General features: G+C 39.3%; 1 protein-coding gene and 1 long non-coding RNA gene across 7 annotated transcripts in view; one reads left to right on the top strand and one right to left on the bottom strand.

Moving 5' to 3' along the window:
* usp25 (ubiquitin specific peptidase 25) overlaps positions 1–10,804 on the bottom strand; it is a 37,159-nt gene extending 26,355 nt beyond the window's left edge. For all 6 annotated transcript variants that reach the window (XM_034891046.1, XM_034891048.1, XM_034891049.1 and 3 more), the window contains exons 1-5: positions 10,542–10,804; positions 5,208–5,285; positions 4,469–4,613; positions 3,199–3,322; positions 1,770–1,932 (exon numbers count right to left, since the gene is read on the bottom strand). In XM_034891046.1, the coding sequence (XP_034746937.1) occupies positions 1,770–1,932; positions 3,199–3,322; positions 4,469–4,613; positions 5,208–5,285; positions 10,542–10,583 (552 nt within the window). In that variant the 5' untranslated portion in view covers positions 10,584–10,804. The remainder of the gene's footprint in view (positions 1–1,769; positions 1,933–3,198; positions 3,323–4,468; positions 4,614–5,207; positions 5,286–10,541) is intronic.
* A 10,331-nt stretch (positions 10,805–21,135) lies between these two features.
* Positions 21,136–23,486, top strand: LOC117956135. The gene is made up of 4 exons (XR_004659186.1): positions 21,136–21,423; positions 22,023–22,059; positions 22,612–22,613; positions 23,474–23,486. It is a non-coding gene; the product is annotated as an uncharacterized LOC117956135 (long non-coding RNA).
* Positions 23,487–27,762: the final 4,276 nt, after the last annotated feature.

The following is a 27,762-nucleotide window of genomic DNA, read 5'->3' as shown; positions in this document are numbered from 1 at the left end:
GGACAGTAATAATCATCTAAAAAGAGAACGGTGGAAGTTTACTTTTCTATCAATCAGTAAAAAGGGATTATGTCAACATCGCAACGTCCTGCGATGTGACTATGTGACTATACTAAATGGACTGCTCTTACATAGCGCTTGGTCCTGATTGGTCCTGGCTAACGCCGCCATGCTAACCTTGCTAATTGCTAATGTTACCGGAGGACCAGGCCAGCAGGCCAAGGCTGTTTACAACGTGTAGTCTTTTCAGCGGCCGTAGCGGACAGTGGTGAGTCATTTTAAGCCAAGAGAGGGGGCTGTATATTGGGAAGAGAGGACCGTAAGTTAGTAGTGTGTTTAGCGATTGTTGCTGTAATTCTAAGCCAATAAAGTGTGTCTGTCAGTTGGGTACAGAGCACTGCGTGAGCTTTTATGACTGTCAACATAGCAGCCAGCATCTAACGTTAGCTACGCCACTGCTGTGAAGTAATGCCTGGCTACCAACCAACGTGAACATTGAGTCTAGGGGGAGGGGGCGGGGGAGACAACACTCTCCAATATCTTGAATTTTTACTGCAGTAACTATTTTAAACACTAGCGGTTAGTATTACATATTGCACCTTTGAACCTTATACCTCTTACAATGTGTGGTATTCTACTCTGTAAAGCTAGGATGTTGCAGAAACTGCTATAAGGTTTCAACTTTGTACAATTATTCACATTACTTTACGTTCATCCTTTATGTGCAAGATGCTGCTTCTCCCTTTCCCCAGTTAAAACAAATTTCTTATTTAAAAGCTTATGCTCTCTGCAATTACATTAGGACCTCTTTTCTAGCAATTTCAACCAATGCAAGTCAATCTGTCACATGCATCTGACATGAAACAGAAATAAGATAGATTATAGACAATTAGGACGTAAACCTGACCCCTTTACGTACTAGTTGGAATGATATGTTAGTGTTTGTTGCATCATGTGATACAAGTCCTGAAAAACAACCTGAGGTGATGGAGGAAAGTAAGGAAACACACTATGGAATGTTTAACATAACAAAGACAAAGAACATTTATTTGCCAGAAAATTGAACTCTGTTTAGCGCGATCATGTTACATGTAACAAAACTGCACACATTGGGGGATCGCATGTTCAACCTTTTAACAGCGGTGACAACCATTACAAGAGCCACTTACGCTCACGGCTTTAACTTCAGGTCATGGTGTTTCATTTCTGTTTTGAATATGAAAGTGATATTGTCGAGATTTCGATATCTTGTTATGAAAAGAAAAAGTTGTTTACTTCTATGCTTGCACTAAGTGCAGCGGGGTCAGGGACAAGCAGTGTCTTCTTCTCATTACACACAGGGGCCAGGCACCATGTGACGGTGTATCCAGTGTTCATTTGGCATATTTCAGATCAGCTCACAGTCTACCACTGACATCAATAGCATATAAGAAATGAAGTCTTTGTGACAGCTGGGCTAAATTTTTCTAGCATTTTTTCCAGCATATAAACATTTAGATTACTCTCTTATCAATTACTACTAGAAAACTAGAGCAGATTAGAGCATTGATTCTTGCATCTTTACAATTACATGCAACCAAATATAAAGGCACTTTGACTTTCCTGGTGTGTTCCTAAGTTTCCTATTGACAAAGAAACTAGGTGTGAGCAAAGACTTAGAAGAAATGGCAAAATCAACCTCAAACACCTGTGTGTGTGTGTGTGTGTGTGTGTGTGTGTGTGTGTGTGTGTGTGTGTGTGTGTGTGTGTGTGTGTGTGTGGTTGTCCACCTGTATAACAGCACTGAACCAGCAGGTATTGCCAACATTTTTCAGCCCAACAGGGCAGGTGTCTATCCTCTTCCTGTCATATGGGTTGGGTGAATCGCTCCATACTTCTGTGTGGGTCCGCTTCAGACTTGCCTTGTTCTCTGCTATGCTGGCCTCCAAAACTCTATGAGAGAAAGGAATAAAAGAAAGAAAGAGGATGCCAAAACACAATTTGAATAAAAGGCAATGGACTTGCTTTTTTCTAGCTTTATCACCATTGTCCAGCTCAACCCACTAAGTGGCAGTAGAATTACCTGCTTTATGTACAATTACATTTCTTATGATTTTATAAAGGTGGTTTCACAATGCTGGTGCTGTCACTTACTGGCTCCCCTGTTGCATGTTATCCCGCACTGCATCTCCTAAAAGTGCTATTTTCAAACTTCTTCCCTCTTAATATTCAAAGTTCAAGTGCCTTGTCACGATGCTCCCTATTTCAATTGAACTGCTTGATTGTGGCTCCTTAGCATTGTACTTCACTCAGGTCATATTGTACTTTATAATAAAGGTTGTGATTTAAAATGTAATATTCATGAGGCTTTTATTCTCCGTTTGTGAGGACATAACAAATGAATTACATGAATGACAAGGTAAGTGACCAACGCAAAGCCTTGGACGGTGAATGAAAGGAAAAATACGAGGTTTAAGTGGTGCTTTAAATATTAATTCCATTCTATTATTCCACAATAAACATCAAACCTAGTGTGGAAATCTTCAAATTTCAAAACTGCATTTCTTTTAACAAAGTTTACTTATCTCTAATACTAAGATGATTTGTTGTTACTATGTAACTATCATGTGATGTATTAGATGTATCGCTCAGTGAAAACACTGTGTCCACTTGTGGTTGTACATGGTGTTACATGTTGATGCTTCTCATACCTCATAAACAATCTTGACTACAGATCTGGCAGAGAACAGACCCGGCCAGAGAGAGCACATAAACTCGACAACAGCTAAATGTTAGCCTGCCATCAAGTTACTCACAGAATCAATGTTTATTAGTGACAGCTGATATGATCTGCCATCAGCGACGTTTGTCATTTTAACAGGTGACAGTCAATCCCTGGTGTAAACAAATCCTTTTTCACGTTCATACACTCACATTTTTACTTGCATATGCAGCAAATAGCTTATAGAGTTGAGGAGAAAACTCAGTAGAGTTCAGAAAGGAAAGGATCTGATTTTGATCATCTGTATTTTTACCCAAAAGAAATGTGCCTGGATCAGCCCTAATATTGATGCTTAGAATCGGCTCGGGACATGATTACAATAGGGGTCTTGTGTTTTTATTTTTCTTCCACGGATTGGTTTGTTCTTTCTTGGTCAGATGTTGAGTCAGAAATTTCTAGGCACATTTCCTATTAGTGAGTAATGCTGCTGAGCCCACCGGCTAATGGCCTGCTCCTCATCAGTGATGCCTGTCTCCCTGAACGCCCGGTTGGACTCCTCCAGGCTGAGGGCGATAGCCCTCTGCAGGTCATCTTTATCATCCCCGGTCAGGTCAATTACATCTGCATTCAAGAAAACACACACAAGCTGTAATTTGATTTGCATGAACACCCATTTTATCTTGGTTTATACTCAGACAACTTAGGGAAGTATTATATACCCTCTAGTTTTTCACATTCTCTTTAAGGAACAAGGGCTGAATGGTTTTCAAATTGAAATCAGGATTTGAAAGAATGCGGTTAGCTAATCGTGAAGACCACGTAACATTTGGTTTAAAAACAATGTATTCCTCTTTTTGTTATTTACAGTTTTTCCTTAAGATAAATGCTGGAATAATGTTACATATCACAGATCATTAAGAGAAATTTCAGTGGATGTTTCATTTATTTTGTATGACTTTATTTAACATGATGGTAGAAGGTGTAATATGTAGATGCTGCGTTTGAACTGAGCCATTTCAGGTTACAGGAAAGTACTGATATGTTTTTATTGGAATTGTTTTTTCCCCTTTATTTATCCAGGTAAGTCCATTGAGAACAAATTCTCATTTGCAATGATGACCTGTCTCATTCACACAGTTTCACATTAACACTTGGAAGCGGCCCAGTACAGCTCCAGTCTGATCTGCTGGCCACTGAGCAGCTCCACTGGAGCGGTTGGGGTTAAGGACCTTGCTCAAGGGCACGTCAGTGAGAAAGTGACAAGCGCTAATCTTTCATTTTCCCCACCCAGATATTACCTTGTGGGTCTGGGTATTGAACCAGCGACCTTAACTTTAGAGTTTAAGTGTTATGCGTTTGGTTGTGTCTCATGTTATAGTGCTCCATGACATGTTTTAACTGTTACACAGAGAATATTGAACTTTAGCTAAACTTTTAAGAAAAAATAAAAGGAAAACACTAATCGAATAGTAATCGCAATATCTGGCAAAAAAAGAAAAGAAATCGCAATTAGATTTCCCCCAAATCGTTCAGTCCTATAGGGAACTACTGTTTATTATGCATGGGGATTTATGCTATCACAATATATATAAAATAATCCACATCAACAAAGCTAAAGCATGGTTTATTGTTAATTAAAATTTAAAGACAGAAATCTTATACAGATGTTATGAAACTGTAAACTGAGCATATATGTGTTTTTCTTCTAATCATCCCTGTGTGAGGTCTCTTAAACTTCCTTGCCAAAGGTTTAAGTAAGCTGCTCACTTGTGTCGGCCTGGCTCCCCACGCTGATGTATCTGTCGCTGGCCACCTGCGACGTCTGGTAGTAGGTCGTCTCATCTTGCTGAGGAACCTTGGCATTCTTCTCTGTCAGGAACGCCACCGCCTCGGCCAAGTCTCCATTGCTCACCTGCAGTCATTTCAGTAAAAACACGGGAAAATTATTTGCAGGAACACTTAACAAGAACTTGAACCCTGTTTCAGCTTAAGCTTTCATATATTTTTCAACCTTGGTTTCTTGGTGAGACCTGAAAAATGTGGTTGCTGTTTAGGATAGCTCATGTTAACAATAGTTGAGGAATACAACTGAACTGGAGAAAGAAAAAAAAAAAAAAAAAAAAAAAAGACTGCTTAGATTGCCAAAGTGTGTGTTTACAGAATCTAATGTAAAACCGTGTAATTGTATGGCTTAGTAGTGACTTGTGTGGAATTACTTATACACACTCTGTGATGCCCAGAGCTTAATATTGACCAGCAGTTTCATATGAATGGGTCAAATGTGGGATCAAGGTAGAGACGCATCACCTACCATTGACATGAAATAAAAATATAAAAAGAATATGTGGTGATGCTTCTTTGAGAGCAGGGTGAATGTTTTGCTGTGTGGCAGTGTTTGGATGAGTATATGAAGAAAGCTTGTAGAGAGAAACTGTTTCTGCATTAGCTAAAATCTGAAAGTGTTTGTGTGTTGATATATTTGTAATGCATGTGTTACATAGTGTACCTGCAGGGCCTGCTGAAGCAGCTGAACGTCTGTGGTGCCTGTGACCTCCCTCAGCTGGTTTAGAAGCGTCTGCTGGTGCTATTGAAGGGAGAAGAAGAGAGGAGGAACCACAACTGTCAGAGTGAAGCCAACATTTTAACTAAATTAATAATGGAGCTACTCATAAGGCTATTACACACCTATAGTGACGGCGGGGTGAATGAAAGAAAGAAAAAAGGTGGAGTAAGATCCAGCATAATCATATAGCATAATAAAAATAATAAAAGCAATTTTTGTGTCACTAGCTCAACACCATCCAGAGATTATAGCAGAGAGGGAAAAAAAGAAGGTAACCTGCTGCTTTACCCTACAAATAGATTTAAGGATCTCAGACCCGTGTCACGTATCAATATCAGCTCCATTAAAACTAGCCATTTGGCCTCTGAGGCCTGAGCTATTCTTTTTTACTAGCCTGGGTAATCATTTAAAAACAGTATGCGGGCCCTACACAGCAGTGATCTGGACACTAGGGTTGTGATAACGTTGTTGAAAATTGTGATGACAGTATTGCTTGCGATAAATAAACAGATAATAAAATTTATTAATTTCTGCTGGTTTCAGTATTCTGCAAAAATACAACACATTGCTTGTTGGATTTAAAACAAATTAAATCATTTTCAGCATTTCTTTATTGAGCAAATTGAGCATTGAATTGGATATAACAATGGCAATGCTAATTAAGATTGACAGTTTATATTTTAAAGTGGAGTTCTCCGCTATTTTATTTCAACTAACAGAAAGGATCTATGAGTGTATTTTGCGATATTTTGCAGCCTTTTGCGATGTGTTTATTGCGCAAGTTGATATTGCGATGAGGATAAAACAATTATATATTATGCAGTCCTACTGGATAAATATATTATATGTATAGGATAGTTTGATTTAATTGAAGCTGTCAATTCTCTTTACTATTAATGAGTTCACAGAAGTCTAAAGACATACTGATGTCAAACCCAGCTGGACTGCGTGGTTTTACCACACACACTTAACCCACAATGCAAAGCTTGAATAAACACGCTACAGATAATGGGGGAGCACTTAGTGTCAGCGTGCCAGGCAGAAGTCTTGAATCTTAAAAGAGAGGAACACTGACTGTAACGTCACAGCTGCAGCGGCCAACAGTTTCAGTTCAAAGGGGTCTTCTTTGGTTTAGGAACAGTTACTGTAGGTTGTTTTCACACGTCTTAGATTGCATAAAACATTCATGGCAACGTTGTATACCATTTATGTCATGGACATCATTTATATTTAATGGACTTGCTACAGCTACTACACAAAAGGCAATGGAAACTAGCCAGGCATGGGAAAGTGACATGTTATAAAATAACGCAGTTTGTGCTGTGCTCAGTTCATTTAATACGATTTTTTTTCATAGATTACATGTAAAAACAGTTATCAACAAGCCCATGTGCATAATTATAATCAAGCACACTAGAGAACTTTATCCAATTTCAAGAAGGCAAAAATCTAATTGGGGAGGACTTTGATTTTAGGGAGAAAAACTGTTGATCACAAATGAAGATTGTGTAAGCCTTTCCCCCGGCACGGCAAGGTTAAATAACTGAAAGGAATACAGCGTCGTCAGTCAAGCATGTACCCACAACATTCTGCACTTAAAGTATTTTTAGATTGGCGGGTGCGTTGGAAATAAATGACTCAAATTTTATGTGCAATGCCACAATATCAAATATATTATAGATTACTTCATTATTAGATGACCTATTACCTTGTGAATCGGAATCAAATCAATTGGCAAAATCATTGGCAATACCCAGCCCTATTGATTATACATTCATTAATCACACACAGTGAACACAAAGCAATGTGCGAACCAATATCATGTTCCATTAATTTATAGATGGTGGCTCAGAGGGCCTACCATTAAACTGATCTCTAGTAACTGTGGAAAATAAAAAACAACCAATACTGAACAGTTGAAGAATAAGCACCGAGAGCTTGGTCAAAGACATTAGAACCACATTGGTCCTACTGTGGTATCCTGAAGGAAGACAGCTCTGGGGACGTCGTTCTTTACCTGAGGAGTGGCCATCCAAGCAAGCTCACCCCCCCATAAACATCATGAAATACAGGAGAGTGTTAACTTCTCCTGCTACATATTTCCCACTGTGATCAGACAGAACTGGGGAGAAACTTTGTTTCTCTCACTATGACTCTAGTGTCGCTACTTGCTCTGAGGATAATCACCGTCACTCCCTTTCTCTACCACACACGCACGCCGGTCCTGCTATTCTCTTAAAGAGATTGACACACACACACCAACGCTGAAGACAAAACCACCCGCCACTTACCTAGGATAAGGCCAAAGCTCTGCGTGCACAATCATAAATCACGCTTTGGCTGACTAGACAAAAGTTTGAATTCCCATTCAGAGATAATGGGGCGCACAATATATTGTTTTTTTATCATCGCAATATCAAGTGGCGCATTAACCAACTAACTGAGTCTCAGTTAGTTGAAAGAAAATATCAGCTGAAAACTGCACCTCAAAATGTAGCGGGTATTCTTTATTTAGTGCTGCATTTTTTATTCAATTCAATGTACAATGTGTTCAATAAAAGAAAGTGGGAAATCATTTAATTTCCTGTCTTTTAAATTCAAGAAGCAATTTGTTGTGTTATAACAGAACACTGAACGCAGAACTTTGATATCAGTTGATTTATGGAAAGTGCACAATATATCATTAATCGTCACCACAAAAAACACTTAGTGTTAGTTAAAAGAAACTTAAGTAAATAATGGCACTCATTTTTTTATTAGTGGTGCCTTTTATATTCAATTCAATGTTCAATTTGTGCTATAACAGAATGTTGGAAATTGTTTGTTTTAAATTCAACAATTTGTTAAATTTAAAAATACTGAAAATTGCAGAAAATGTGCACTAAATACAATTTATTATATGTTTATTTATCGCAATAATACTGTTAACGTGATGTTCAACTTTATCGCAAATGTTTCTCATATTTGGCAGCTGTGATGGGTACAACGGTTCTTTAACTATGTGCACATTCTCATAAAAGTGGGCGTTTAGAGCATCATTGGGCTCTTCTACCGCACTAAATGGACAGATCATGTGCCTTCCACCTATTTAGAACACAAAGACATTACAGCAAAAAGCAACGTAGATTCTGAACATAAGGAAAGAGAGGAATACAGGCAGAACATTACTATTGTGTAAATCCATATATTTATTTTAGCACTCTCATTATCGACCTTGAATGTGACAGCTGAATATTCTAAAGCTCTGACACTTTAAACGTAGCAGATTTACACGTTATAGTCACACAAATTACATTTTGAACTTGTGCACTTATAGAAGCTTTACATTTGACCATGTTTCAATCACTGGAGACAAGTAAACATTAAGATGCCAGTGTGTTTTGGTCACTGTCAGAGACTGATGGAGGCCAGAGTGTTGGCACAGAGGATGGCAGGGCCACTGAAGTGTGAGGAAAGTAACACCTGTGGCAGATCTGGGCCAAGTCAACAACAGGAGCAGTTACTCAGATATACCCACCCACCCACCCACACACACACGAAAACCTAAACCGTACCCGGGTCTGATAAAGTGCTCTAATTATGTAGTACAACTGTCATGACTATAACTATATTCCACCACACACTTAAGCATTGTCAAAACAAATCCGTGAAGCTTTTCCTGTAAAGCTTTGCATATGTAGACTATTATTAGAGCTGGGCAATATATTTATATAATATCAACACGATATCGTGACATGAGAATAGATAGATTTCAGATATTGTAATATGGTATAAGTGGTTTCGTTTCCTGATTTTAAAGGCTACATCACAGAAAAGTGATGTCCTTTTCTGAATTTACCAGACTATTTTTGATTTAACCCACTTAGTCATTCTATCCACATTACTGATTTTTATTTATCAAAAATCTCCTTGTGTAAATATTTTGTGAAAGCACCATTAGTCAAGACTACAATATCGTTGCGGTATCGAAATGGAAGTATTTGGTCAAAAATGTTGTGATATTTGATATTCTCCATATTGCCCAACACTAACTTATTATTATATTTAAAAAAACAAATATTTAGTATAAAAGCATAGACAAAAGATGTATACTTATTTATTATACTACAATGGCTCATTCCAGTGTAAGACAATTTTTAGCCTGCCTTTACGGACGTTGTCAATCATGGTTTCATTTCAGCCCTTGAAAAAAGGTCAGACTGCATAATAAGGTGTGTGTTACATGGCTACTTTTAAGTTTGAGTCATCAACGGAAAGGTTAAGTATTTATTTTTGCCTGTGATTCAAACCAGTCAGATTTGATTTCATCACTCCTATGCGAAATTATTATTTTTTTACATTTGGACTACCGTTAGCAGAGCAAACGTCATAACTAGCCAAAGCTTGGCAACGCTGGGCATCGTGGTCGCAGAGGTTACGTCCATAAATACTAGGGTTAAATCCTGTCAATACTAAAAGCCTAAGCAACGCAATAGACCCTAAATGCACTTTAGTAAACTGAGAGGTATGATCAAATGTAACATAATCATCTGCCTTCTCAGTTATGAACCATTATAATACTTGTCTTGCTACTCAATCCCTGCCAAGCATCAAGGCTATGTTTCTACCTTCGCCGCTAGTCATGCTTTGTAAACAAAGATACCAGATATGGGATGCGTAACCTAGGAAACATTTGCCCACACTCAAACACACAATATCCACTTGTCAATACTAAACAGTGTCGGTGGTGTAAAGCTTTTAGCTAAACGTCCCGTCAAAATAAAAGATTTAACGAAACACTAACGATACAAAGTTGACACTAACATAACGTTAGCTAGCGTTAGTTAAATCTTTCACTGTCACTCGGCCTTGTTCATTTTAACTGACGACATAATTAGCCCAGTATGCTAATGTTACAAAGAAAGGTATCCTCTACATAAACGAGTATGAACTTTTAAGCTATAATTAACGTTAACGTAGCCCAACTAACACAAACAACTCTAAGGGGTAGCTTCACGGTGACGTTAGCTGGCTAACTGTGGCTAGCAGCTAGCTTTATGTTGGATAACGCGTTAGATAACGTAAGGCCTAACTTGAAAACATTTACTCGCGATTTACACACAGCGCCTTAGCAACAGTCCGTAAACAGAATAAACGGACTATTTAATGTTAATCTTACTACCCCAAAAACTGGTTTGTCATCTCTGAGGGTACTTTGAGCCTTAAAACTAAGTAGATAGCTAGCTATACCATTAGGCTAAAGTTAGCTTGCCACCAAGTTAGCTTCTGTAAGCTTACCTTTTGAGAATGCTGCTGGAGGACATTCTGCTCCACGGTCATGGCGGGTTCAGAGATAAATGTAATTAAATTCAAACCGGGAGAAGCGAAACGCAGAGGCTATCTTTCACTAAAGCGAATAAAAACACGATGTTATGATGTCCCCTCCTCAGTCAGCGACATAACGGGCGCCATGGCAGAGTAACTAGCGTAGGTCGTCAGCAGGCATGAAAACATTGCTCTGCCTTGCCTGAGTTCTAAGATCGATTACTCACGTCTGTCTAAACTGCATTTACGTAATGGATCAGATTTTTAGAAATAAACGTTGACCTGTTATTAAAAAACAACAAAAAACGTTGGCCTGTTATTAAAAAAAGAAAAAAACGTTGGCCTGTTATTTACGTTTTGTTGTGTGTGTTCGTCATGGTCATATCATAACAAATAAGCAATATTATCTTATTAACCTAAGAACTAGACATAGGCCTACTGTATTCACAAGAGTTAAATAGCCTAATGCGAATAGACCACTACAAAAGGGAATGCACTTGCAAATGTTCAGCATATTTAGTATATCAATATTACTGTGTAGTGGGCTATTATTCAATTCAATTCAATTGTATTTATATAGCGCCAACAGTTATTGCGCTTTTTCATAAAAGAGCAGGTCTAGACCGTAGCATCCATTTTAAGTCACATTCATATTTAGATTTACCATTTGTGCACAGTAAAGAGCTAATATTTGAAAAGGACACAGAACAAGGTTATAGGCTATGTTGCACAGTTTAAATTCTACAGATAAGAAAGCTGTGAAAGATGTGTTGCTCAATATTTACCAAATCCATACACATAATTTGCTAAAATATGTAGGCGCTGCATTTAACCCATTTGGCTCTTTGGGGAGCATAATTCATTCATGAACTTCCTCCAGGTGGTCCGGTGAGGGCTCTTCAGGTAGTGTTCTATGTTATTCTTCTTTTGCACCGAATCCTCATGGTGGAATTGGTATTTCGTTTGAGGGATTCCACTTTCCTGTGAATGGACATTCTGGAAGAAGAATTTCTGCAACAGATCCTTAAAAATGAGTATACACAATGGTGTTAATGCAGTAAAAGCCAAATGATCAACAAGTAAAACTATTATACAAGCAAAGTCTAATTGCAGTGATATAGTTATACTTATATTTCTTTATTCATATTTCTACTTGTTATTTATCCAATCTGTGCAACTGCAACACAGAATTTCCCTTCATGGATCAATAAAGTATTTCTGATTTTGATTCTGAATCTGATCTGAATGACAGACCCAACACCCTGACCTCTGTGGTTATGAACTCTTTTGAGCGCCTTGTTCTGGTTCAACCCAAAACCCTCACCGACCCACTCCTGGACCCCCTGCAGTTCACCTACAGCGCCAACAGGTTTGTATATGACCCAGTCGTCCTCCACTCACATTTACTTGATGTCAGCCGTAGTCACAACACTTGGCACTAACCTGCATCCTGGACTTTACATCTGCCCATTGCACATACATATTCATGCCCATTCTGCCCATTCAGCCTCTTTATTCTTTTCCAATGCAACAGTTACTTTGTATGTACAGGATATAATTGTTTTCTGTATTTATTGTACATTTCTTATTAAAGCTTTAGTGTGTAGTTTCTGTCACCCCCATAAGGAATTCTAAAAAATGACAACAACACTGTTATAGCATCCACATGACACAAGCCTTCCATAGTCACGCATGGAGGATTAAAAAACACAACTTCAGAAGAGGTCATTATCTTGTGTAATGTGTGCAATAACAACAACGAGTGTAAATTGTACTTTCCCCTTGAGGGATACAGTATACTGCATCCTTGTATACATCATTATCCTCACTTGAGTTTCTGTGTGCAAAAGTCACCGGACACCACAATCTCCTGAACAAAGTCACACTGAGGAATACAGAGAGAGTTGTGTGGAGCTGAGAGTCTTATTTAGCTTTTTAGCAACTCATTTGGCAACAGCTTGAATGTAACGGACATTTATTATTATCAAAAAAGTTACGTACTAAAGCTTTAATGTTTAAAATGTTTGCTTGCTTATGTTTGCACCAATCACCAAGGCAAATTACACATACTTTTACATATTGTGGCAATATGCCTTTATTCATACCCCTGTATTTACACAAAAATCCCTTTCATGAACAGGCGTCTGCTTAAGGAATCATTTCGGTTAGGTTGCATTTGGTGCCGCCGGAGAAACACTTCAGGACTTGGTCATTGTCCTTAGAAATTGATAATTTTTCCCTCTTGCCATTATCTTTTATTTTGTGTTGTTTTTTCAATATAGTTGTGCTAGAGCTAGATAAAGGCTTTCATAGCCTACGGTACAACCCAATGGCATGTGCCCCTCAGTATACCTACTGGAAGTCAAGGTGACTTTATTTATACCTGTAGGTGGATGTGGTTTAAAGAGGCCCAATCCCAAAGTCCTGACTCACAGATTCACTTTGGTGCACGTTCTCGCAAAATTCCTAATTGCTTAGGGTTGTCCCAATGTCAAATTTCAAAGTGTGTAAGGGTTTGAGTACACACTCACCGAGCCCTTTATGTAGGTCTGCATCAATGCAGACTTTACCAAAGGGAATTACCCACAGTTCAAAGCGTTGTGACGTTTACCGCGGAGACAGGGAAAATCTGGACATTACAAAGGCAAACAACAACCTGTCGTCCAGCTTGTAAAACAAGAATTTGAAAGAAATTGGAATCAGCCAGCCGTCTCCTGGGCCTTGGCTGTGTGGAAAGCGACAAACTTAAAATAAAAATTCCCAAACCGGTAAGTGTCAGCAACATCTTTGTTAGTAAATGTCGCCAAGGCAACATGTGATCTTGTAAAGTGCTGTCCCAATCCCATTTATATCTATCTTTGACCATATGGCCTCACACACTCACTTAGCACCTGAGATCAATTAAGTCTGCGAATCCTTAGTCCTCGGGGCTCACTTTGGGATCGGGCCAGTGAGTAATGAGTGGGTCAGCCTCCTTTTGTTAGTACACACACACACACACACACACACACACACACACACACACACACACACACACACACACACACACACACATAAACACACACACACAATCAGCAGCACACAGCAGTACTTAACGTGATTAGGTGACAACAGTGCTCTGTACTAATCAAAACTAATAGTAATGATAAAATAAAATACACACAAATCGAACTGCTCTTTATCTTCAGCTCTTTTAAGTCAAGAACTATCATTTGGCCTCTGGGAGCTGCTATGACAACAGCATAAAGTTGTAAAACCTCTTGATTAAACCTGATATTAGACATGCTAACATTTAATTTTATTTACTGTATATGTATCTATTTATATATATATAAATAGATATGTACCGTATATTTATCAATCTAGAGTGTTTTGGTGTGAGTTGCCCACTGTGAGTGGATCATCTTGAGTAACCAGTTCATGATTTCCGAAAAGACACACTGCTGTTGAGATTTTTGAGTTTTTTTAAATGTCTTGTTTATAGTGTTTGAGCAGGGGCGGCTGTGGATCAGCGGTTGCCTGCCAATCGGAAGGTTTGTGGTTCGATCCCTGGCCCCGCAGTCCCATGTTGAAGTGTCCTTGAGAAAGACATTGAACCCCGAGTTGCCAACGATGCTGCGCCATCAGAGTATAAATGTGTGTGAGCGTTTATCTGATGAGCAGGTGGCACCTTGTACGTCAGCCTAGACCACAGTGTGTGAATGTGTGTGAATTTTGAATGGTTCCTGTATGATGTAAAAGTGCCTTGAGTAGTCTAGAAGACTAGCAAAGCGCTATATAAGATCAGTCCATTTACATTACACAAGCAGAGTGCCTTCTAGTTCCATTATATTTGAGACAAGCCAGACTTATCTACGGCTAATATCTCCAACGCTGGGCAAATCACAACTAAACAATCTAGATTGATAGATTGCACTAGTTTGAGAGAAAAATGTGTATTTGTTTTTATTTTGGGGTGCACTTTGCCTGTAATGACATCCCATTTTGGCCCACTTGTGTTTTAACAATTAACATTGAATATTATGGATAGAGGGACTGCTTTCAGTTGTTCAATACCTGCCCTAATCATTCAGAAGCGGAGAATAACATCTACATCCAAACATAGGGCATTCAAATGTGCCAGCTGTGATTATTCAGTGCAAGATGGAAGAGAACACAGAACTGGGTCATCCTTTAGATGTTCAGGAATAGCATTGTTGTAACAGTTATAACTGAAACAGTCAGCACGCCTTGTTAAAATGAATGGTGTCATCTAACTAGCACATATAAATATTAATGGGAATAGTCTGAACTTGGTGGTGTTAGTGGGGGAAGGATTTGGCAACAATGCAGACGTCCTAAAGGAGGATTTCATCAAGATGTATATTTACAACTTCATTACAAGAATAATGGATATCAGAAGCATGCTCAGTGCCATTTGACTGCATATGCACAAACATACAGTATAGTGGATATCATTTGAAAATAAAGTTTTTATTCAGTAGGATACACACAGTTGCTGTTCAATGTTGCGTTGTCATTCAGCCCTCCTCCAGCAGATGGCAACATCCTCCTTGAGAGCAGCAGCTTGAGCACTTTCACAACCCACAATAGCAGCAGGAATTCAAGTTTATTTTTGGTCTTTTTCACTTTTATTTGACAGGACAGATAGGTGAGAAAGGGGAAAGACATGCCAGAAATCATCACAGGTTGGACTCAAACCCTGCACCTCTGCGTCAAGGAATAAACCTTAACCTAAGCATATGTGCACCTGCTCCACCCCCCGAGCCAACCCGGCCAAACTAGCAGGAATGTGCAAAAGGGAAATGAATCATGAAAATGATTCCACTTGGTAAATCAAGTGGCCTTATAAATCACAAAGTCTGTTTCCAATTTTGTCAGCACTGCACCTTAATCAATATTTTATACCTTCTGTGTGCAGCGTGCTGAAATATTGACTGACCGCCCAAGTGTGTGAAGGTTACCAGAACACCTCTTAAAAACAGCCTTCTTGTCTCAGCAGACACATCACACAGTTTGACCTCAAGGCAGGAAGTAGAGCTATCTGTCAGAGAATCTGGGAAGCTGTCGGGAAACCAATCAGGAAATAAGTTGATGAATCAACTGGTAAAGTCAAACTGGAGCTGCAGTTTTGAACATGGCAGTACTCGTTAACATGAAAACCAAGATGGATGCAGATAGCTACAAGAAACCATTCCTACCACAGGCAATACAACCTTTTAACACTTCATCCCTAAGTGTTAGACAAGACTCATAGACATCACAATACTGCACTAAGTGCAACTTGCACAAACACAGGTTTTAGCTTTATAAATACAGCTTAAGTAGGCTTGAAATTTTTATTTGCCTCATGTACATTCTTTCCTTTGTATTTTTTATGCAATTTTGAGTAGTCGTTGTATTCTATCCTTTTTAATATATCTTGCATATCCTGTATGTGTCTTGTATGTTGTTGCTGTAGCACTGAAATGTTCTGATTTGGGATCAGTAAAGTTTGTCTAATCTAAAATTACGATATGTAGATTAGATAAATTAAAGGTCCCATTTCTTAACATACACGTCCCAGATGTTTCTTCAATGTATGTGTGTGGATGCGTGTGTGTGTGAGTGGACGTGATTGTGGGGTCCTCTGTGATCTGGTGCCCCAGGACATCTACTTACCCCGTGGGAAAACCTGCCACGTCTCACTATGTATATCATGGGATCCGAGGATTGTTTTTGTACTGCATCAATAATTAAATGAAGATGTATTGTAAGTGCTTTAAAGCTTTAGTGCATACATTTTTTTGTATTAATGAACATCAGTTCAATTCAAGCCGTTGCCAAATGAGTTGCTCCAAAGCTAATTAAGATGATCAGCTCCACACAACTCTCTCTTTCTCTCTCTCTCTCTCTACATATATATACATATATTTTGTTTTTTTTAAGAAGAAAGTTGAAAGAAAGCCCAAATTATTTTGTGGGCATTTATCTATAGGACAACCACCTAACACATGAAAGGAGAGAGAGGGGAAATGATATGCATCAAAGGGCGACAGGTTGGAGTTGAAGCCACAAATGCTGTGTTGACAAGTAAACCTCACTAAATGGGCGCACGCTCTACCAGGTAAGCTACCCAGGAGCACCTCTCTGCATGTCTCAGTGTGACTGTGTTCAGAAGATTATGGCGTCTGTTGACTTCTGTCTTCAAGTGAAGATGATCACCTCTTCTGAAGAGTCCATCATGCTTTATTAATCCTCCGTGTCCTCCTTGGCTACTAGCAACTGCGTGGATGAGGGGTGGGGCAGAGCGAGGTCACAGATGTATCATGTGGATGCGCACTAGTACTAGTACTCGTACTTAGAAATCCTCATGGGGCGGCAGAAATTCCAGACTATAGCTTCAACTATGAGTTGCACTTTATTTTACTCTGCATGCTTCAGATTCGTTACTTACATTCCTGGGATCCTGAAGAAGAATGAGCAGTTTTGGAAAATGAATGAGTAAAAATGTTTTGAGAAGTGGTCCTAAAAGCGGGCTCCAACGCTGCAGACAGATACTGTGGAGTTATTGTGACTAAAGCGTTTTTTTTTTTTATTAACTAAGGGCTTGCGGCAATGATGTGTCCCTGAATCTGGCTGACAAAGCAGCATCCATTATCATCCACCCGCTCTGGAGCAGACCATTGTGCTGGTCACTATAAAGAATTGAGTTGTGATCATTTTTACGACTGTAGTCTATCACATAAAGGCTTTACGTTTAAAATGAGTTGGCACGGTCATTATGAAATTTGATATGATTGTTAGGATCACTTCTTGAAGCAGGCAGTTTTGTCCAAGCACACTAAAACTAATTATATTTCCCCAATTTTTTTAAAGGCACAGAGAGGGCAACTGCTTTATTGGTGAATCTTAAAACTGGTTATCCAATTACACATCATTTCAATGTGATACTCTCTAATATAAGGGTTTGGTCATGCAATGGAAACTAAAACATCAAGTTGATACACATGAATTATAACTAGCAAGTTGCTTTCCTGAAAAAAAAAATCATCATAATATCAATCAAATTCAGCCATTTTCTTGCAGCAGGCCCCTAGTGGTTAATTTCAGCCCTGCTGACTTATAGTTTCTCCAACAGGATATTTATCTGTCATAAAGCATGACACCATAAAAACTGATATTCCACCTGAAAGCCTTTTTATTTCTCCCTCCAAACTAAAGCTTGGGATCGAATATGAGGCCTTGGTCTTCATATAAGAGAGATAAGCCTCAGTGTGTGTTTTGCGGTCAAGGGAAATTACAGAGCCACGCAGAGATTTTCGCAGCTGATCCTCACATTTAATATCAAATGCAGACCTGGACGTCCACCATAGTTGTTAATTTGTGAAACTGAAAATAAGAACACAGCCTATACCTGAAGGCATCACAGCACAGCATGGGATTATAGGCACTGAACACATATCAATGTGTTGTTTCAGAAGCAATCATGGCAGCAATCATACAAAGTTCATTTCATTATGAACAACACTGATTGTGTCCTTTTCATTTGCTGTTTTTTCCTCAGAGTGCAATAAGAGCATTGATTTTATGACAGTGTAAAGGATGAAGTAGTTAAGCGCTGCCGTGGCTGGATGTATAGAGCATCCTGACAAGATCTTTATTTGTCAGGATTTCAGCCATTTTCTAGGTTTCTCATACGTATTATGGCAGACAATGGCCATTTCCACTTGTCAGTCTCCTTTGGTATTTTACTACATTTCATATTCATTACGATTTTAAAAAAGATTAAATAAAAAGCCAAGATAATGCCCCTTACCTTACTTGTTTTATCATGTTTTTTTAATATGTTTTTTATACTCACCTGTGCTGAGTGCAGATACAGTTGAAATCAATGATAAATATAATCTATAGTCACTCAATTATAGATCCTGCATCCTATGAAATGTTAAAAAAAATCACATGAAATAATTTAAAGAGTAAAATACATAGAGATCTCATTTCTTCTCAGTCTACAGCCACGCTATCGGCTCTATGAGGCTATACAGTGGTGCTGTTAGCTAAATGCTAACAAAAGCATGGCAATATGCTCATATTATGACAATGCTAACATGCTGATGTTTAGCAGGTAAAATGTCAAGCATGTCCGCCATCTTAGTTTAGCATGTTTGCATACTAACATTAGCTAATTAGCACAATAAACACAAAGTAGAGCTGAGGCTAACGGGAGTGTAGTTTTCTGCAGTTTCTGGTCATAAACCAGAGGACAAATTGAAATTTTGACCTGATGATGGTGCTAAAGGTAAAGTTGGTGAAAAACAAACTTATTACATGTCTTTCAGAGGGAAACATCATTAGATCATTACCAAATGTCATGGCAGTCCATAAAATAGGTTAAGACAATTTAGTCTGGGCCAAAGTAGTGGATCAAACTCCATAAAGCCACAATGCCACATGGCTAAAAACCAAACGAAATGTGATTAATGCTAACTATTAGATGTGATTAAAGACTGGGATTATGATTTGGAGCTTTTTTACTGCTTCAGCATTACAACGCAGAATACAACAAATTTCTGTTCCCTTGTCATATCTTACAATGTGATGGCTCAAATTTGTTAAATACAATCTTTTTGAGATGTAGCTAAATCCCCTCTGAATGCCAGATGCAGCTTGATTATTATTCTTTTTCTGTATGACTTGGAACATTAGAGCAAAACCTCAAAAGAGTTCAATTTGGCATGCTTGGCTCTCGCCCCTGCAGCGCAAAGTTCACATCCCAAGCTGCTCTCAGCCAGACTGGTTGACTTTGAAAGGCCCTTTCTCATTCTACCGGGGATTTTGAGAAATGTTTACTTAAGTTCATGACCCTGCAGCTTAACCGCAGTGTCAGCATTTGTTGATGACTCATTTCCTGATTAAGATGTTTGAAGAGAGTTTGAATTTGGTAAGAGATGATTGTTATCATAGCTTTCTTTAGGTCCAAAGTCATTGTCAGGGCGAAGACATTGTTGACCACAGAGGGGATTTGCCTTTGTCTGCAGGAATCAAAACCTTCAGATGCATGAGCAAGAACCTTAATGCAAAGACTTACCAAGAGAAGGCTTCCACTTCTGAGGAGGGCTGTGAAGGTAGAAACAAGCGGACGGGAGACTGACATTGCTAGGTGTCCCTAGCCAGTTTGTAAAACATTTAGCCTTGTGCTAATCTGACATTGCAAACATCATCCATGTTCTCCCAGTGTCAGCCAAGATCCCTCAAGCTGACAGGCGGCACTGTGGACCACAGGGACTCTCTCTCATCATGAATATTACATTGGGTCTGTTTAGTGTACATGCTGCACATGACCACCAATAGAGAAGCATTTGAAAATAGCTCTCATTGATCTGAGAAATCCATAAAAAAACACTGTAAATTCTTGCACTTTACTCTTGTACTTTACATCTGATGGGGTCACAGATTTATGAAGGCTATGTTCACACTAAGCGTCTTTTCTTTTTTCTTTTTTTTAAATTATAATCCTGCGGAGTAAACTGTGTTTTCAAAAAAGTCATTTTTTGAAAAAAACGCCCTACATCCGTTTTTTGACAGCCGACCAATGACAAGCGGAGTAGCCAGATCTTTTTCACAATAATAAGAAAAAATGGAGTTTGGAGCACAGCAAGTTAAATGGAATGACCGGGTGCTCCCTGTACAGGGAAATCACTTTGCACAAGTCTCTCTCTTTCTGTTCTTTCTCTAGCTCGCTCTCCCGCTTTGTTTAATCTAACGTTAGCACCGCTCTCTCTCTCTCTCTCTATACTCTTTCTCTAGCTCGCTCCACCGCTGCTTTTTATCTAACGTTAGCATCACTCTCTCTCTCTCTGTTGCTCTCTCTCTCTCTATTCTTTCTCTAGCTCGCTCCACTGCTTTGTTTAATCTAACGTTAGCACCACTCTCTCGTTCTCACTCTCTCCATTCTTTCACTAGCTCGCTCCACTGCTTTGTTTATTTCAAACATTAGCACCACTCTCTCACTCTCTAAGCTCTATTCTTTCTCTAGCTCGCTCCACTGCTTTGTTTTATCTAACGTTAGCACCACTCTCTCTCTCTCTCTCTCTCTCTCTCTTTCTCTGTTATTTCTCTAGCTTGCTCCACTGCTTTGTTTTATCTAACGTTAGCACCACTTGCTCACTCTCTCTCTCTCTCCGTTCTTTCTCTAGCGCACTCCACCGCTTTGTCGTATCTAACGTTAGCAACCCTTTCTCACTCTCTCTCTCTCTTTGTTCTTTCTCTAGCTCGCTGCACTACTTTGTTTAATCTAACGTTAGCACCACTTAATTATGTTTATCAAATGAAAAGGTAATTTTGCATGTCTAGAAAGTCTCAGCAAAAAACTGGGAAACTGCGTAGCTACTACTCGCCCCAAAGTCGCAAGGGGGACTCCTCGCTGAAGCTACAATGTCTGTGTGTTTCGTACCGGGTTGTAACGTTACTCACATGAGAGGATGTTTTGCGCCTTCTTTTGTATGTTGGCTGGTAAAAAGACGCTGGCTAAAACACATCAATTAAAGGTGCACCATGAGTTCATGCATGCTTTCAGCGCAATTTAATTTTTTCTCTCAAACCGTATTTCTCCTTGATCCACTAGCTGCCTGCCCCCAGTGAAAAAGCCCGGTCTCGGGAGACAACACAGGGGTCGTAAACGTCGAATGAACACTAGAGGCACAGGATAGGCACCAAAACACAACAAAATACTCCAGCCAATCACCGACAAGATGGATGGGGGTGGGGGTGGGGGTTAGTGGCAGTCAGTCAGTTAGGCATGACAGTTACGGAAACATGGGGGGAGGGCCAAGCTTGCCTTGTTTTCTTTGGTATTTACTTGTAACGTCAACAGGTTATAACGTTTATATTTTATAGTCATGGTCCATATTTTTATCATAATCTTGTGCACTGTTCACTTTTTAACTTGATCCCTTTCGCACTTTCATCATTACACACAGTCTAAAATAGCATCTCACCTTATCATGGTCATTTCTCTGAGTGATTTTTAATTCTTATTTTAAATTTTTAATTACATTTTGTGTGTATACGTGTTTGTTGTGTTATGGTTGTCTTGCTACTGGATGCCTAAAATTTCCTTCAGGATGAATAAAGTATCTATCTATCTATCTATCTATCTATCTATCTATCTATCTATCTATCTATCTATCTATCTATCTATCTATCTATCTATCTATCTATCTATCTACCTACCTATCTATCTATCTATCTATCTATCTATCTATCTATCTATCTATCTATCGATTTGTCTGTCTGTCTATCTATCTATCTATCTATCTATCTATCTATCTATCTATCTATCTATCTATCTATCTATCTATCTATCTATCTATCTATCTATCTATCTATCTGTCTGTCTGTCTGTCTGTCTGTCTGTCTGTCTATCTATCTATCTATCTATCTATCTATCTATCTATCTATCTATCTATCTAGAAGTGACGTCATGCAGGAACACACAGTGCACCTTTAAGTTAACGCTGGTGGATCATGTGGATCATAGCTAACTAAGCTCGCTATCGAGGAAGGCAATCAACGAGCATATTGTGACGTACGTCATGCGCTACGAGAGATGTTGTTCACTGAGTGGTTTCACACAAAATTGAGTTGCACCACGACAAAACTATGACAAACTGTGACTTTCTTTACTTGCTAAATTATCCTTTAAACCACATGTCAAATCCGGCCCCTCGCATATTTTGATCCGGCTTGCATAGCATTTTAGGTCGAAAAATAAAAAAAGTTTTTTCAGGTTTGGCCAATTTTTCCTCCCCTATGACTTTGTCCCTTTTTTCTTTGCTAACTAAGTTACTCTTTTGGGCCTGTATGTGAACCAAGTGCTAAGATGAAATAAAATATGCTAAAGTACAATAAAAAAAAGGTGACTTTTTTGATGAAACAAATGCATGTGAATAACCTTTGTGCTTTAGCTCACTAATAGTCATTTATTATAACTAACCACTTATTATGACATGTGTGTAGACTGGGAAGCCATGGGAAGCAGCAAGAGTCAAGAGGCTATCAGGCGTTAAGGAAAATAAAAGGGCTTGAGACATGCTGCCACTTCATGTCACATTTACATTAAATGTCAGAAGAATGGGCTGAATGTACTGCTGGAGAAGGAAGGGGGGAGGAAAGTGGGTGGTGTTTGTGGTTTGTTTGTGTGTGTGTGTTGAGAGGGAGGGTGGGGGGATGCCACAGCTGCAGGCCAACAGTTGATCCTGTCCCGGGAAACAGGATCAGCCAGGTCAGGGCAAGGAGGGGGGGGCAGAAAGGTTGCGACCCCCGGGGGGGGGTTAAGGAACAGACTTCACAAAGAGGTACATCTTCAAAAGCAAAGGCCCCACTGGGGGAACTAGTAGTAGGTTGACAAAATATACCAATATGACCTCCTTTTCTCAGAGCGGGAGTTTCCCCAGGTGTTTGCTCTAACCGCTTTATTGTTGTCTGACTTGAGGCGTTGCTCTCTTGCATGCACTGCAGTAGTACATTTACTCAAGTACTCTACTTAAGTACAAATGTTGAGCTATTTGTCCTTTTCCTGAGTCTTTTCATGCCACTTTCTTCTCCTACTCGGCTACATTTCAGAGAGAAATAGTGTATTTTTTACTCCACTACCTTCATCTATCTACAGCTTCAGTTACCAGTTCTTTGCACATGAAGATTTTTGCACAGAACACATGTAGTTTATAAAATCTGATGTTTTTTTGTAAATGAAACTAGCCAAAAATATAACAGCCTACAAGTCCAGCTGAGATGATGAGCCCATTAAACACAACTGTTTGGATCCTAAACACTTTTTTTCTACATTGAGTACTTTTACTTTTAATACTTGAAGTACATGGTCCTGATGTACATACTTTACTTAAGTAACCTTTTAAATGCAGGACTTTTACTTGTAACAGAGTATTTTGTGTGTATTTGTGTATGTGTGTGTGTGTGTGTGTGTGTGTGTGTGTGTGTTTACATAACATGGTAGGTCAAACCATGTGCTCAAAGTTCAAACACTTGAATGAAGAGAGGGTGACTGAACATCTGTGAGCATATTTATCACACCAATCACCATGACAACTAGTGACAAGTGTTAGCTTTGTGTGGCCTCCATGTGAATAAACAAAGCACCTATCTAAGCCAGTATCTCATTACCACTCCAATCTATGCACAAGAGTAGTTGGTGTTTGTAACAGCGCATGTGTTTCCTATGTATCCATCCATTAAGTTGTTTGTCAGAGAAGGAGCATCTGTAACGCCAGGAAATAGTGTTTGGAGGCCTCACAACTATGAAAGAAGCCTGTCATGGGACTTCCGAGTCCTTGGCCTCTATAGTTGAGTCATTGGTAACCTGGTGTGCAGCATTCACATCCTTTGGGCCTCATGCTGAGTTCAGGAAATCAAAGAGAGGAGCTACAGACAAACTGCTGATTGTCAACTTTTTACACCTTGACCTCAGCTTCAACTTGCGACTTAATGTTTGCCGCCGCTTTAGCTATCACATAAAATCAAGGAGGTTACTGGTGGTTCAGCCTTGATAACAATCTTGAAAATGGAGAAGTTCACCGAGGGGAAAGGTTACTTGGAGTTTAAAGAGAGTGCAGTCAGTCATGGGGACTATTAAATAAAAGGGGAAGTCAGGGCTGAGGAGCTGCGACTTTAAAAGTGCACTGCAGACAAAAAGCCGTCTGTTCACTCACTGAACTCCAGATTCAAACACGCATTGCACGCGGGGGAGTTTAGCTTGAACTCATCTTCACCTTTTAGGAAGTCTCACGCTATGGGCTGATTTTCTCATGCCAAGGGAATGATCATAAAATTGGACAAATTTCTCCACCGCGCCAAGAATTAAGGTTTTGTATTGACTGCGCAATGAGGTCTTATTTGGGGTTGTAAATAAAAGATGTTCCATTTTGTAAGGCACATCCGTAGGGCATTCAGTGTACATCTGGTGACCTCCTTCTGTGCTCCCTCCTTTCAGTGTCTTTCCTGTCTTTGTTAAGACTCAGCACTGTAGTCAACAGCAGCCAACTCAGAAGCACAGGTTTTAACGCAAATACAGGACATCCTCTCACTCTGCTTTAAGAGTCTTTGATTTCACAAAGTGCCGTTTGGCTTTGATGTTCTTTTCAAATAACACTTCTTTATTGTGAGGCAGGACATATACAGTGGGGCTCGAAAGTTTGGGCACCCCAGGTACACATTTGTATTAATGTTTATTAAGAAGCCAAGAAAAGATGGAAAAATATCCAAATGGCATCAAATGACAGATTAGAAATTCGTACAATATGTACCCCAAAATTTAGATTTTCTTTCTTTAATTTACACTTTGAAAATAACAGAAAACAAAAAAAGGTATTTGGAAAAGTTCGGGCACCCTGCAGAGTTAATACCTTGTACTGCCCTCTTTGGCAAGTATCACAGCTTGGAAACGCTTCTTGTAGCCAGCCAAGAGTCTTTCAATTCTTGTTTGAGGTATCTTTGCTCATTCTTCCTTCCAAAAGTCTTCCAGTTCTTTAAGATTTCTGGGCTGTCTGTCACGCACTGCTCTTTTAAGGTCCATCCATAGATTTTCAATTATGTTGAGGTCAAGAGATTGTGAAGGCCATGGCAAAACCTTCAGTTTACCCTTGTTGATGTAATCCACCGTGGATTTTGAGGTGTGTTTAGGACCATTATCTATTTGTAGATCTTTAACTTCAGCTTTTTCACAGATGCCATCAAGTTAGTGTCCCAAAGCACAATAGATCCCCCCCCCCAATGCTTAACAGTTGGACAGAGGTTCTTTTCAGTAAATTCTGTTCCCTTTCTTCTCCAAACGGACCTTTGATCATTCGGGCCAAAAAGTTCTATTTTAACCTCATCGGTCCACAGAACTTGTTCCCACAATGCATCAGGCTTGTCTATATATTCGTTTGAAAACTTCAATTGCTGATTTTTGACTCTTCCATGAAGAACATGTACCACAACTCCAGTGTCTGCCAGGTCTTTCTGGGTGTTTGGACTTGCTTTTCTCACACGAGCTGTTCTGTCTGATATTTTTCTTGGTCTTCCAGATCTTGCTTTAACTTCCACTGTTCCTGAATATTGCCATTCTCCATTACATTCCAAACAGAGAAATTTGGCATCTGAAAACGCTTTACTATCTTCTTATAGACTTCTCCTGCTTTGTGAGCGTCAACTATTTTCAGTGAGAGTTTTCTAGACAACTGCTTAGAAGAAGCCATGGTGCTGATTATGGGGCAAGGTCAGATGAGTCCGGACATTTAAAACCTTAAGACATCACCTGGTCTTTCCAGACGATGATTGAGGACAATCCATGACGCTGTCAAGTCTCAACTTTCCAAAGGGGGCGGTGCATGCTAGAAACTCTGCAGGGTGTCCTAACTTTTGCAGACGCCATTTTTTTGTTTTCTGTTATTTTGAAAATGTAAATGAAGGAAATAAAATCTTTTTTGACATATTATACAAATGTCTAATCTGTCATTTGATGCCTTTTGGAGATTTTCCCATCTTTTCTTGGCTTCTTTATACATATTAATACAAATTTGTACCTGGGGTACCCAAACAGTTGAGCCCCTCTGTATTAAGTAGCCTGGAAATCCAGACCCAAACCCGAAAGGATTAAGGGTCTGGCATCGAGTAATGAAAGTCGTCCATCTCCAGGGCCGCACTAAGTGAGCATTTGAACGTCTCACGGCACGCAATTCGATAACACTACACCCAATCACAACATCACACGGGGTGACATATCCAGAGCCCCATATGCTTAGCTACACGCGGAGCTAACTGCTAGATTAAACTGTCATCAACTGTTTAGCTCATCTCTGTCCCCAACTATTTCAGATACACCGATGGGATTGGTGCAGCTCCCCTCTGGCCCGCCTTTATCAGATACACCGATGTGATTGGTGCAGCTCGCCACTGGCCCACCTTTATCAGATACACCAATGTGATAGGTCCATCTCAGCTACAAAGGCATAGTTAATGAGCAGCATTACACGATACCAGAGTAACTCGCGGAGCAAATTCAAATTGTGATTTCCAAGACAGAGATTAGATGTACGGTGCCAGATTATCGGTTTCTTTACTTTGTGCTAGGGTTTCTTCCACTGAGCTCATCAGAAGCCCTGCACATCTCACCCATCCAGATGTTCAGCAAAGTATCTTCACCCCTTTACCACCACACCAGTGTCTAGCGTGGCCAACATCACTACCCCCCCCCCCCCCGCCCCCCAAATGGGATCTTATCCCCAACAACTCCTCACATTTCTAAACATTATTTTGCACCATGTCAATCGTTTTTTGTTTCTGCATAGAGGAATCTTTTACGCAACACCCACTCAAAAGGTTTTAAGCCAGCACCAAAAGAAAATCACCAGCACCAAAGTGGTGAGAGTTGAGAATAGCAATTCAAATCCTCTCTAAATGTGATTGAGAGCAATTTCCCAAACAACCATTGAACAAGCAGAACGTAAAATTAATGCGAGCTCTGATCTCAGCTTTATGGTTCAGCTGTGACTAACTCTCTCGGTGATTTTTGAAAAATACAAACGTTATTTTTCTGAACCAGTTTTATTAACTGGGGTTTCATCTTCTCAAGCCTAATACCCATTTGTTTATCAAATAGTCAGAAATAACAGAAACATGTATAGATCTTTGTCAAATAAGTAAACAGACTCTTGTCTACTGTACCAATCCTGCTTACTGCCGTGTGTAGCCTCCCCTCCTCCTCCCCCCCAAGGCCCATTCTGAGCCAGGAAAATCCCTGTTAAGTACATGTATTGTTGTCCGATTGCGCTTAAAAAATAAGTCTCTCCTGATTTAACTGTAAAAGTGACCACTTAAACGCATGGATTGTTTGAAATAGTGTAGAGAAATATAAATAAAATCATCATCAACAACATCACCAGTTTGTGCATAGAAAAAAAGCTAAAACACAACTAAATGGCAAACTACAAAAAGAGGAACACAATCATACTAGGTCATGCATTTTAGTACTTTATTTTTGAGATATCAGTGCAAATGAACACCAAAAATGAAAACATAAAAAAATGAAATAATGTTTCAGGTCTTCACATGAAAAAATGAAACATCTTTTTTTGTTTTTGTTTTTGTTTTTATATTTGCTGCTACAAATGTATTTCTTAGATGCACAATGCAGATCTATGATTGTACGTCAATC

This window comes from Etheostoma cragini, chromosome 13 (assembly GCF_013103735.1).
Source record: "Etheostoma cragini isolate CJK2018 chromosome 13, CSU_Ecrag_1.0, whole genome shotgun sequence".
NCBI classification, from domain to species: Eukaryota; Metazoa; Chordata; class Actinopteri; order Perciformes; family Percidae; genus Etheostoma; species Etheostoma cragini.
Note: the sequence above shows the minus strand (reverse complement) of the source record. Positions and strands in the feature narration are given on the sequence as shown.